At 30.3% G+C, this 14,103-nt stretch overlaps 1 protein-coding gene across 1 annotated transcript; it reads left to right on the forward strand.

Moving 5' to 3' along the window:
• Positions 1 to 1,447: 1,447 nt before the first annotated feature.
• LOC129975471 (uncharacterized) lies at positions 1,448 to 3,671 on the forward strand. The gene is made up of 2 exons (XM_056088532.1): positions 1,448 to 2,702; positions 3,472 to 3,671. Exons 1-2 carry the CDS (start codon positions 1,448 to 1,450, stop codon positions 3,669 to 3,671), a joined length of 1,455 nt encoding a protein of 484 aa, XP_055944507.1.
• The last annotated feature ends 10,432 nt before the right edge of the window (positions 3,672 to 14,103 follow it).

The following is a 14,103-nucleotide window of genomic DNA, read 5'->3' on the forward strand; positions in this document are numbered from 1 at the left end:
TAAATGCAAAGGTTTTCTTGATTTAAATGCTGTGGAACGCTTTAATATGGTTAAAAAACTCTCCCTCTGTGTGTTGTGCTTAAAACCAGGACACAAATTAGCTTTTTGTCGCCAATCTAAATACTTGTGTAACATCTGCAATGGTAATCATAATTATCTCTTGCACAGACATAGCAAACTTTCGATCGGAGGAGAAAATATTACTCATTCCGAAGCAATTCCTTCGGAGCCGAGGACTGATTTATCCCCAACAGATGTTGCAACCCGCTTCACAGCATACTTCCTCTGCCTGCCTATTTATAAAAAATAAAAGCGTTTTACTTCCAACTGCAATAGTACTTATTCAGAATATTTATGGCCACTTCTCGAGAGCTAGAGTAATACTAGATAGTGCTTCTCAGGCAAATTTTGTAACAAAGCAGTTTGCTGACAGAGCGAATTTACGAAGACAAAAAATAAATACATCGGTTTGTGGATTGGGAGGAATTTCTACTTCGATTGAATATGAGGCTGTTGCTAATATAGCCTATTGTAATGGATCTTTCTTTTTATCACAATCCTTTTTTGTAATAGATAAAATTACGGATATGGTTCCGGCAACAAATGTAAATTTAGAGAATTTAGAAATTCCACAGGTTATTCTTGGTGATCCGGAATTTAAACGGAGTTCCAAAATCGATGCCCCTTTGGGTGCTGAAACCTTCTTTGAAATTGTTAAGGGTGAACAAATACGTTCATCTCTAAATTCATTAATATTTCAAAACACTGTATTTGGTTATGTCGCTGGTGGCTATGTAAATACAAACAATCAGGAGCCATGTACTAATAATTTATGTAGTTTAGTTTCTCGAAATGAGAATATAGAAAAAGTAATCGAAAAATTCTGGTTAGTGGAAAATATTAGTGAAGAAAATACTATTCTTAGTAGTGAAGAAGAGTTTTGTGAGGCGCATTTTAAAGAAAGCCACACAAGAAATAAGGATGGTCGATTCGTAGTTAAAATGGCGTGAGAGAAGTCTTGTTGGGGGATTCTAAAGCCTTAGCCAACGTTAGACTTAACCAAACAGTTAAGAGATTGCATAAGAATCCCATTACGCAAAATTTATATAAGGAATTTATTGCAGAATATGAAAATTTGGGTCATATGGAAAAAGTGAATAATGACCTTTGTGAGGGATCTTATTATTTGCCGCATCATGGAGTTTACAAACCTGAAAACTCAACTACAAAATTAAGGGTTGTATTTAATACCAGTGCCCTTAGTACATCGGGACAAAGTTTAAATGATTTGCTTCTTGCCGGTGCAGTGAAAGAAAATGTTTTTGAAATAATGACTAGATTTAGGACTTATAAATACGCATTTACGGCAGATATTAAAAAGATGTACCGTCAAATATTAATTGATGAATCGCAAAGAAATCTTCTAAAAATATTATGGAAGGATAATATGAATGAGTTTCCAACTACTTATCGTCTTAACACTGTCACTTACGGCACAAAATCGGCTCCATTCTTGGCCATTCGTTGCTTGAAGCAACTCGCTTTGGATGAAGCGAAAAAATTTCCTTTAGCTTCACAAGTTACACTAACAGATGTGTATATGGACGATTTTGTCTCGGGTGCTACTACTTTAAAAGCAGCTCCGGAATTACAAAGGCAGTTGATACACATGTTGCAAACTTGTGGCATGGAGCTTCATAAATGGACTTCAAATTCATCTGAACTCATAAACAATAGCTCTGAGGAAACTAACCAACAATATTTTCTCGTTCATCGACATTTTTCAGTAAAAGCCTTGGGTCTGAATTGGCAACCAAAAGAAGATTATTTTCTCTTTAAGGTAGACTTAAAGATCAAGCCTTTCTACACTAAAAGAGACGTGTTATCAGTTATCGCTCGTTTGTATGATCCATTAGGTCTCGTTGGTCCTGTTATCACAAAGGCCAAAATTTTTATGCAAAAATTATGGATCCAACAATTGAACTGGGAAGATACTCTCCCTCAGTCAATTCAGCCAGAATGGTCGATTTTTGTGACATCTTTGAAAGTCATCGAAAATCTCAAAATTCCTAGATATATCTTGACAGAATCTTATGAAAGAACTGTTATAGTAGGTTATGCTGATGCTTCTGAAGCTGCTTTCGGAGCGGTAGTTTATATGAAATCTATTATGGAAGATGGCACAGCTGTCAATAAACTTATTGCCAGTAAATCAAGAGTCGCTCCCATTAAAGTAATTTCGATCCCTCGTTTGGAGTTGTCAGCGTGTCTCCTTTTGTCGCAGTTGATAGGAAGAATTCGTCCTTCTCTTCAGATACGAATCAGTGAAATAATCTGTTACACAGATTCAACCATTGCACTTGCCTGGATAAAGACACCTCCATATAAACTAAAAACTTTTGTTGTTACTCGGGTATCAAAGATACAAATTCTCACAGAAAACTTCCAGTGGAAACATATTTCTTCCGAACTTAATCCTGCAGATATGATATCTAGAGGTTTGAACCCTCATGAACTCTTAACCAACGACTTATGGTGGTGTGGTCCTGACTATTTACCGGACTCTAAAAAACATTCTAATGTTGAACTTGATGAGTCTGCAATTTCAGATGAACAATATCTGACTGAACTTAAATCACAGTCAAACATTAGTTTATCTTCTGTAAACAATATTTCATTTCTTGAGGATTTTTTAGCCATAAGTAATGACTATGTAAAATTAATTTGTGTATTTAGTTTTATTTGCAGGTTTTTATTCAATATTAAGAATAAAACAAAAATTACCGGGCAAATCACAAATAGTGAATTGGAAAGAGCAAAAAGGAAATTAATGGAGATTATTCAGGTAAGTGAATTTTATAAAGAGATAAAAGTCCTAAAAAACGGAGAAACTTTGAAGAAGGGTCCTATAAGTCACTTGAATGCTTTTTTAGATGCAGAGAATTTGTTAAGAGTAGGTGGAAGATTGGTTCATGAAGATGTTAGTTATAATCATAAACATCAGATAATACTACCTAAAAAGCACAAAATTACCACTCTAATTTTCCAGTATTATCAGTTAAAGAACTTTCAAGCATGATCTCAATCTTTATTACATTTTCTTCGGCAAGAATTTTGGCCCATTGGAGGCAAAAAATATCGCAAGAAAGGTTGTGCGCAACTGTATAACTTGTTTCAGGTGCAAACCTACTCCCTTAGACCAATTAATGGGGAATTTACCTCCAGAGCGAGTAAATCCCAACCCTGTGTTTTCTAACACAGGTCTATTTTTCATAAGGTATAAAAATCAAAGAAAGGGTAATTTACATAAGGTGTATGTAGCTATTTTCGTTTGCTTAGTTACTAAAGCTATACATCTTGAAATAGTTTTTGACCTGACATCACAAGCATTTATTGCTTGCCTGAAAAGATTCTTCTCACGTCGAGGGAAATGCTCAACCTTATTTAGTGATAATAATAAAACCTTTATAGGAGCCAACAAAGAATTGAAAAAACTCGCTTCACTTGTTAATTTTCCTGATGAAATTTTATCCAAGTTTTTGGCAATGGAAAATATCTCCTGGAAATTTCTTCCCCCTCGGGCCTCTAATTTCGGAGGACTCTGGGAGTCTGGAGTTAAATCCTTCAAGCATCATCTAACAAGAACTGTTGCTGATGCAAAATTATTTTAAGAGGAATTTTTAACTGTTGTTACTTAAATAGAAGGCATCCTAAACTCAAGACCTATTTCACCTTTGTCTTCCGATGCTTCGGATTTAGAACCATTAACTCCAGGCCATTTTTTAATAGGCAGGTCCATAAATTCTATCCCAGAGCCTTCAGTAATAAATGAACCAGACAATAAATTAACCCGTTGGCAAAGACTGACAAAAATAATAGAACAAATCTGGAAACGCTGGTCAATTGATTATCTAAATCATTTGCAAGACCGAAAAAAATGGCGGTTTTCAAAAAGTAATATTAAGGAAAATGATATGGTTTTACTAAAGGAGGATAACCTTCCACCTTTTAAATGGTGTCTTGGAAGAATATGCCAAGTTATTCCCGGACAGGACGGCAAAGTTCGTGTTGTAATTGTCAAAACTAAAAATGGTCATTTTAAAAGACCAATCTCTAAAATTTGCCTCCTACCCATTCAGACTTGCTTTTTTAATCTGTACATAAAAAAACTGTATATTATTCTGTACATATTCAAATGTCTATTTTCTATTTTTACATATATAATTGTACATTTATGCTCCATACTTATTTATATTTCTATGTCTTTTTTTTATATATATTTTCATATTTGAACTCGAAAAAAAATTTATTTTGTTGTATATTGTTGATTATAACTTTGAATTGTAACTTGTGTTGCATAAATACGCAACGCGGGGCGGAATGTTACCGCCTTGTTGGCGCTTTTTGTAAAGAATGTAGCAAACATACGCTGACTTGGCTTCAGCGATAAAATTATTGTAACCCTGTTAACATGGGATCAGTTTGCAAAAACAATTTCGGACTGGAGCCGTTGCGGGGTCGTCGAACCTCGATGAAATAAAAAGTTTGCTTTCGAATTGTCGTTTGATTTTAAATAAGAATACAGTGCACTTATTAAAAAATTAAAATGAACCAGCTTAAACTTATGGTAAATTCGTACCAATGTGAGAACATGATGTTTTTCTGTCGGACTGATAAAACGTGGTTAAAAAAAAATAATGTTTTCACATGATAACTTGAAATTTGGGTTAGCATATTTCAATTTTTTCGTTTTTTTATTCTTTATTTTTTTCTTTGCTTTCATATTGTAATTATCAATCATTTATAATAATCTAACTAAATCGGCTCCAGTTTCTGCTACTTTTTACACCAGAAACATAAAAGTATACTTCTTGATATTTACAGCTCAAAGTTTACTGACCGATTTTCAGAATAAAAATTTTACGTAAGTTGCCATGATTTCGTCAAGATTTTTGTATTATGGTACCATTTGTTAAGGATTCATCGTGGGCGTCTTCAGTTGGAGATATTTAAAAATTTTTTGGCGGTTTATCGGGGCAGCCGTAGATATTAACACGTACCCAGAATAGAAATATATTCTTTACCTTTATACCAAACATTTCAACGTACTTTCTCAAAATTTACAATGAATCTAATTAGCCAGAGTGAAAAAGTATAGTGAAGTGTTACAAAGTTTGAGGATTAATAAAGTTTAAATTATATATATATATATGGTGCACGGAGCGCCATCCTGGCGGCGCTCGCGTCATCACTCAACAGCCAATAAGAAGCTGTCTGATTCCCGCCATTAAAACTGTATTCAGAACTGTAATAACGTTCATGGATGCAAAGCGGCCTAGCCGTTCGTCCAGTTCATTAAATTCGTTTATGTTAAATGAGTGTGTGATTCTCTTAATATGAGCCATCTCTAAGCATTAATCTCAACTGGGCTTTTCCCTAGAGCCCGTGAGAGATACTTGATTTGATATATCATCCGGCTAGTAGAGGCTTGTTTTTCGAGCCAGAGTTAACATGTCTCTACATATATATAAGATAAAATCCTTATACATTTCTACAGCAATTCATGAGTGGAGTAATATAGAAATATTGAGATTATTGTCTTAAAATTTGATTCATCTGCTTACATGGTTATACAAAGCTCTACAGCTATCAATTCAAAAAGATTATATATAAAATGGAAAATTTAAATTTGTTTATCCTTATAATTACAAAAGGAAAAAAAATCAATAAAAACCATCAGCGCGTTATTTTGATTAGTTTTAATACTAAAAAAATTTGTGAGAAATATAGCACCTTTCACAACATTTAAAGAAGGGAACAATGCTTTCACTTGCAGAATTTTAAATGTTATAGTTAAAAAAAAACGGATTAAGTGAAGAATAGTGTGCACCCGAGTTTGTCGCCAATATTGCAACCCATCGGAACGCTTTTGTAGCAACCATAATGCTGTTTCGTTTACTACTTTTTGCAATGGTTGAGTTGTACATAAACTACAACTATATTATAAAAAAATGTTAAATTAAAAAAATATCGATTAAAGATTTTAATTTTGTTCTTTATTATAATTAAAAGTTTATTAAATAAAGAAAGTTAAGCTTATAATTAAAAGTTATATTCTCCTTTCTTTTTTTTAAATGTGAATACGAACAGAAAATATTTATTCTTTTGCAATTTTTATTTGTCAGTATGCTCTTTAAAAAATCGTCTGCATTCTCACTTTAAAAGACAATTGCAATGGAATGGTTCCCTTCATAATTTATTATGTCGGGAGTATTTCGAACCTGTAGAATGGATGAAGGGTGAGTTAAATATGTACATAAAGTAAGTTAAATAGTATATTTTTTTTTACGAGTTGATGAAGTTACGAAAGGATGCTTGTTTGAAATTTTGTATACCGCCGAAGGCACCGGGCAGTATGGAAAAAAGACAATACTTATTAGTAAAAAATCCTAATTATATGGCGGGAATTGGTAACCGAAACTGTTCCGCGTAAGCATTTGTTTATTTTGTCCGCCATCTTTATTGGCGACTTGGCATTGTTGGCGCAGCAGGGAGCACACTATAATTCACTTTTACCAAAAAAAAACATAACATTTCATATCAATTTAAAGTTATTATTCGCATTTTGGCAATTTATTCTGCTTATTAAGATAAGCTTTCCTAAAATCTTTTTTAAAAAAAACTCTCACTGGAATTTAATATATTAGAAAAATCTAAAGTTTATCAAATAAATGAATATTTCGCAGATTTATACCCAAAATCTCAATCAGTATTTTAATAATCTTCAAAAGAGAAAATAATTGATACAAAAAAAAAAAAAAAAAAAAATCAGCGTAAGCTAATAAAATGATGAGAAAAATTTTGCTCATCTCTTTCAAGGCAGAATTAATTTTAGCCCTACAAAATGCAGCATTTTTTTTACAAAGTTTTGCAACTACTGTGAATGAAAAAATAAATAAATTATAATCTGATCCCTCTTGCAAGCAATAATTTCTTGAACCATGGGTAACAGTTTGAGATATTTGTCCAAAGGGAACTGAGGCAACACCTCCGACAGAGGAGGTATCCGTTGAGGGACTTCTGTGATATGAAGGCAAATGCATTTCCCTCGGATATAAATTTATGAAGGTCAGCTTACTTTAACTCTCTTTTTCACAGATGTGGAAGACCTTCAAAATATCAAACTGTTCAACGTGTATAATCAATCAGAGAAGAAATGTCCAGGACTGACATTCAATGGCTTTTATGTAATAACTGTGAGATTCGGTATTCCAAATACAAAAAAAGCCAATTATTATCTTTGTGAGTTCAAGACAAAGTGACATTCTCTTTACTATACAATCAGATACAAATAATATAACATGCAATGTTGCAGAAGCCTATTAAGAAATACAGAAGAAATATACTCCTGCTGTTTGGATTATTAGAGAAAACACATTGTTTTTAGATCGATAAGAAACCCCTTTACAGTACTGCGGAGACAATTACATTCTTCGTTTAACGCTTTATAATACAATTTCAGATCCCACAAATGAATTTGATTTGGTACTCACCGACAGATGTTTTACAGATTCAGAATCCTAGATTATTATCCATTAAATTCGCTGAATACCGAAATAGGCACACACATAAAAAATAAACAAACCAAGCTCTCAAAATAGTTCATAGAATGCATCAAATTGTTGCTGAATCACATGACATGAATTAGCAAATAACATTCTTCCCCATCAATCAGCCATCAACAACTCAACAGATCAATCAACAATAACCGATAGAACATTTTTTTGGATAAAATTTTATATCAACACAAAAATGTTGCCAAACACACTAGAATTTGAAGATTTAAATAATTGTTTTAATTTCCAAGCCACGAAATTCTTCAATTCCAGTGAAGCATTAATCCATCACCTGATAAAAAAGATTGAGTAAAATCCAACGCAGCCGTGGCATAGTCTCTTTCTTTTTACTTTTAATCAAACTATCATTTTAAATTGTAAGAAGTATTAATTTTGGAAGAATCTGATAAGTTTGAACTAAGGTTAAGATGACACCTGCTACAATATCTTTCTCTTTCTGTGCCTCCTTACCAACAAGTATTTCAATTCGAGGAGCACTAAGTACATAAGCATGGTGGATCGTCAAAGGAATTGGATCTTGAAACAGCAACTTTCAGGTCCCGAAGCTCAGTTTTCCTCATAAGACCCCTCCTCCTTTTCTTATAAGGACAATTCTTTAGAAGACAGTTTAAACCACCAGGGTATGACGATGGGGTTAGAAATAGAAGTAGGCAAGCCTCTGCTTTGAAGAACAGAATTTTTCACTTCCTGTCGCCAGGTTTTTTTAAAGCAAGGGTTATTCCAAAAACATCATTTCAAACTGCACAATAGAGGAGTATTTATGATGCTGCAACATTGTATCATCCTATCAATGAAGGGGAAACGGGAACTTGTGGCATAATGAGAGTGCGTGGCGTTCTGGGTATAGCATTATTTTTTCATCCACTCATAATATTTCTCTTAAAATTCTCGAACTTTCCAATATTATCCATTTTATCGCCAAGCTCTGAAGTCAATGACGCGGCACCCGGTCAGCACGCACAGGACAGATCGTACAACGGTTTTGACACTATTCATGCTGGGAAGCAAAATGACAGGTTTGTAACGATATAGTTGCTTGAATATTCATTCAATACTACAATGATGCTTACAAAGTAGATGTGCCTATCTAGTTATTCTGTTAAAAGTATATCAGATATGATTGTTACAGATTAGATAATGAAAGTTGTAACACAAAAGCTAAAATATAATGGCAGTGTGTTTAGGAGATATATAAATATATATTATTTATAGTGTACTTGAGATGTAAATATATATTAACATCGAAAGTTTTTGTTACCTGCAGTGGGATTTTCTCTACTCATATTGTTACCGAACAATCAAATAAAAACTAATTACTAAACTCGGAATCAAACAAAAAATCACCCAATAACTGAAATATATGTATATATATGTAATTATATTTTAATTCTAAGTTCAATTTAATTAATTTCCCCGATATAATCTTAATTTAGCCTATAGTAACTTCATTCTAAAAATATTCTTTTATTTCGTGATCCAATTCCACTTTCGGTTTAATTCATTTCTCTGTAAAACTAATGCGCCATCAGTACTACGTCTCAAATGAAAGTGATACTTCCGTTGCCCTTGTCAAAGGTCAACATATGTATTCCATCAACACGTGGCCGGAAATCCTTTGTTATATAAGACTAGTGATCATTTGTTTCGTCCCTTCTTTCCCTCTGCTTTTGTGCCGCACTGCGCCTTCTTGTAAATAAATCATGCCTGTCTCCAGGACGAGAATAAAACGAAATAAAAAAATACTAAGTCTCTCTTTAATGTCGTCGAACCTACATTCTGCTCCAACCAAAATAATGTTACATATATATATAAGGATACAAAGAGAAATATAAAATAAAAATTATGTTAACAGAAAATAATAATAATAATTTCTAATAAATAAGAATTGCAAATCTCGGTTAATTGTTCATAGCTACAATCCAGATTAAAAAAATTTGAAGTGTATGTTTCCATAACTAATTTTTATCCAAGTTTATGTTTATTTACACACTGAAAAATTAATCCATTTAAAAATGAAAGATAACCCTGTCCAAGTTATTTGATGCTAAAACAGAAATTGAGATTTGCATATCCGGCAGTGAGCTAAATTAAAAAATACATTTTTAACTCTGCCAAGTGTTACAAATTTTGCTGATTTTTTCTATTATAGATTTCCAACTCGTGAAATTTCCATGCTTTGAACAGAATTAAATTCGTATTATTCTATTAAAGTATTAACAGTTCCTAATCAACACATTAAAAAATGGATCTTGATTGAGACGGAATTCCCCCATTGATTTATTTGTATAAAATATAGCACAATTTATGCTTCACTAACAAAGGAGAAAACTAAGAATCAACCATGGGTATTTTCCTTTTTACAGAATAGTCAGAAATTTGATATAGATCTAGAATGTAACTAGATTTTATAATTATTGTGTGTGTGTTATTATGTTCACAACAGTTTACCATAATTCTATCAATATATTTTTATTGACTGAGGTAGGTCTGAAATATGATTTGCCAAAATCTTGAGTTGGGCAATTATAATACTTTTCTTTTGCATATGAAAGTAAAAAAGCATATAATTAACATTAATTATAATTAACATATAATTGAAACTTTCATCAGTAGCAACATAAGAATCCCTCATCTGATAATTTCTTTTTCACTTTATAATATTTTTTTAGTTTAAATAATTTATCAGACATTTATATTTCTGGTTAGAATTGTTTAATGCCAAATTTAGATTACGTAATATGATAAATATATTTAGAAAGCAAATGATGATCTAAAAACTTTTAGACGGATTTATCATTTATGTTTGTTTCTAAATAAAATTCAAGATCCTAAATGCGTGAAAAGTGTAAATCTCATTAAGAAAGCATTGCCTTTAATTTCTTTTATCTGTTGCCAATTTATATTTAAGATAAAAGAAATATAGAGATAATACAACAGAATATTTACTAAGCACATGATAAAGAAAAGAAAAGCTAAAAATATTGTTAGATAATAACTTTTAATAAATGCTTAAAAACTGTTTAAATTTTTATATTTTAATTAAAAATATCTTATATTAAATTATATTCAAAATTTGGAAAGTAATTTTCAAAATTTTTAATAATTAAATAAGTTGGAATAACAGTGATTTGACTTTAACATGATCTTTTGGTAAAGCTGCTTTCTGTTAAAATGTTCCCAATAATCAACAGGTGGCAGATAAATTTATAGGCAAATGAATTTAAAACATTTTAATTGTAGGATTTACAATGAACTCTCATACAAAACACTACAACAAAGAAATAAAGCTAATGATATTTATAATATTTAATGCATTACCAATACATACAAAATCTGGATTAATTCTGAACATATACATTTACTTTAATCAATATTACAAACATGTATCATCTACACAATAATCATAAAGATTGAACATCCAACACCTATACATTCATATGATATTATTTCATAAATATATTATATAAACTATGTATGAGACATCACAAATCTAATGACCAGATATTTACATCAGCTAGTTAAATTTGATCGAACAAACAAAAGAAGTTCCATTTTTTATTTAAAAAATAGTTATAAAATAAATAAAAAATAAGACATAAGTGAATAGTTAATTTTAAATCTATGTTTAGAAAAATAATTTGTACAAAATTTCTAAAACATTGAAAACACCATCAAAATTGTCTTTTGTTAATAAGTCTAATCAATAGGAACAAATCCATAGATTAATTAATGGAATTTCAAAAGAAATATTAACAAGATCTATTAATTTTAGCCTTTTGCTTATATCAACTTAACAAACAGACGATTAAACATAAACACAATAATCAAACAAGCAAACCGTTCAAAATATTCAATAATCATACTTATGGAAAACATATGTTCATTCAATTAATAAGACTAGATATCAAGGTAAATTGCTCAATATTAAACTACAATGTCTCTAAGAGGAAATTTATACAGAAAAAGACCAGCTGTTATAGGATTTTAAGATGCATAACTTCCTTCCAAAAGAAAGCAGAATTCAATTATTAATAGATCATCCTTAAAAAAAGCAATGCTAATAATTAATATCTGAACATTTAAATAAAAAAAAAAAGATTCCTACCACAGATGGAATAATACATTTTTTATGGCATTAAGATTTACTTCTTAACATCATAACCATATTAAAATATTTCAGAACTAGTGTATTTTAATACATATTTTTTTTTTTGCCATTTCTTACTTATAACAAATATAAAAAAATTTTCTATCAGATGTTAAACAATTTATATACATTATGGCTACAGATAAATTCACCGATTCAAGACAAATATTAATAAGATAGATAATCCAAAAATTATACCACTATTGTCATATTTAACTACTTTTTTAATTTATAAAATAAAAGGAAATAGCATACAATATTTATACTTTAAGAACAAAGATGCTACTTGGAAGATTGACTGCCTTATATGGTGATTTAGAAAAATATTTGTGAAGATTATGAGTTTAAAAAAATCTTTGCAAGTAGAATTACAAAAGAAAATGTCTGATTATACAGAAAATATATAATGAAGGTAAGTGCATATAAAATTTTTATGTAGCCCATTTGAAACAATTCCTTCAATAAAATGAAATGATTTTCAATTAGAACTGAATGTTTTCCATTCACAAGGAATGTAGAGATATTTACATAAACAATATATTTCTTCTCATCTTCTAGGTTTTCCTATTTATGATACCAAACTGGCAGTCACAGATACATCACCATGGTAACTGAAATGAAAGCATCATTTATTGAATCTTAGCATACAGTTAAAGAAAACTGACTGTAAAGAAAACATATATAATAGAATATCAACTATCCAAAACCGAAAATCTCTATTTATTCTACTTGATTTTGAGAAAAGAAGAGATATGCAAGAATTAAGGCTCAAAGTATAAAGGGAAAAATTACCCTCTCCTTCTTTAACTGAGAAGTAATTAATTCAGAAATAATATGAACTAATCTCAATTTCATTCAATTAATTTGATATAATAATGGTGTAACCAGTAATAGAGTTATTTACTTCAGAGACTAGATTATTGCTAATAGAAACTTAAAGTTCAAAAACATATTTAAAATTCAAATGAGAAGTATATATTTACCATAAATGAATATTAAAATATCATCATAATAAAATAAAACGCCGATACCCAAGGCATGAAAAAACAACAACCATATTTGTATGATTTATTAATATTTCCAATTAAATAAGTTAACTAAAGTACAAATTTTTTAACATCCCTCTTATTATTTTCTTATATACAGTTAGTAAACAGTAAGTAAAGTAAAGTTCTAAACTAATATAATTTTAAAGTATTGGAGATTACAACACTTATCTATTTTAGCTGAAACATTACATGAAACTTGAGGTTTTAAAGTTGATATAATACAAAAACATCAAAACATATATACTGTTGCTATTTAAGGAAAAAAAAACATTAACAGCTATTATTTATTATATATTTTATTATTTGAATAGAAAATTACAACACTTTGTCAATATAATATTTATTGTCACTAAAAAGAAAACCTCTCTCCCTTTCTTAGTCACTCTTAGAATCATGGATGAAATTGTATTTATTTTCGTCTTTGATTGTTATAAAGAATTAATTATTATGTAATAATGGTCCTTCTTTAATCAATACATAAATATGCAAAACATTTTGTCATCAAGATTCCAAAAGGGAATATGTTCATTCCCTGTAATTTAATCTAAATAAAACATTATACGCAACATTCATACAAAATTTATACATATATTAAAATCAAAATAGTACAATATTTTAAAATATAATGGCATACTTACACTCAAAACATTAGGTAGTTGAAGTTACACGACGATTGAGATAGTACTGCCAAACTGAGACGCAAAAGCTCAATACATACAAGCAAGCAGCGATCAAGCAATTATACGAGTTTTGAGTGTATTTTTTCTTCATTTCCATAACGAAATTTTGTTTATCTAATATTTCGTCAAGATCAAGATCTTCTGCAAAAGCTGCACTATATACACCAAGAAATATTCCTAATAATACTAACATGATGATGCCCCATACACTCAAAATTGAGCAACATACTGATAATTTTGGACCACAAAATCTTAGAGATACCATTGTAAATGTAAAGTTTTACTTACTATATACAAAATTAAGAAATAATTATGATTTTTTTATTATACTAAGCAAAGTTTCTTACAATATTTTAGTACCAACACCTTGCTCTCAACCCGTGACACTGATGTGGTCAACAGTTAAGTAATGAATCAAATTAACTGTTTGAAATAAAAACCAACGATTTGAAGAAGTGATTTTAAAAATACATTGTTTATATTGAATAATCATTTCATAGAAATTATTTTTATACTTATTGAAATTTAAAACTTGTTTCTTTAACATTATCTTTCCCGCTATAATCCTAAATAATAATAACTCTAATAAT

This window comes from Argiope bruennichi, chromosome 7 (assembly GCF_947563725.1).
Source record: "Argiope bruennichi chromosome 7, qqArgBrue1.1, whole genome shotgun sequence".
NCBI classification, from domain to species: domain Eukaryota; kingdom Metazoa; phylum Arthropoda; class Arachnida; order Araneae; family Araneidae; genus Argiope; species Argiope bruennichi.

Coding starts and splice junctions, on each gene's coding strand:
- LOC129975471 (XM_056088532.1), top strand. CDS start 1,448: ATGAATGAGTTTCCAACTACTTATCGTCTTAACACTGTCACTTACGGC. Junction 2,703..3,471: donor TGAGGATTTTTTAGCCATAA/GTAATGACTATG, acceptor AAACCTTTATAG/GAGCCAACAAAGAATTGAAA.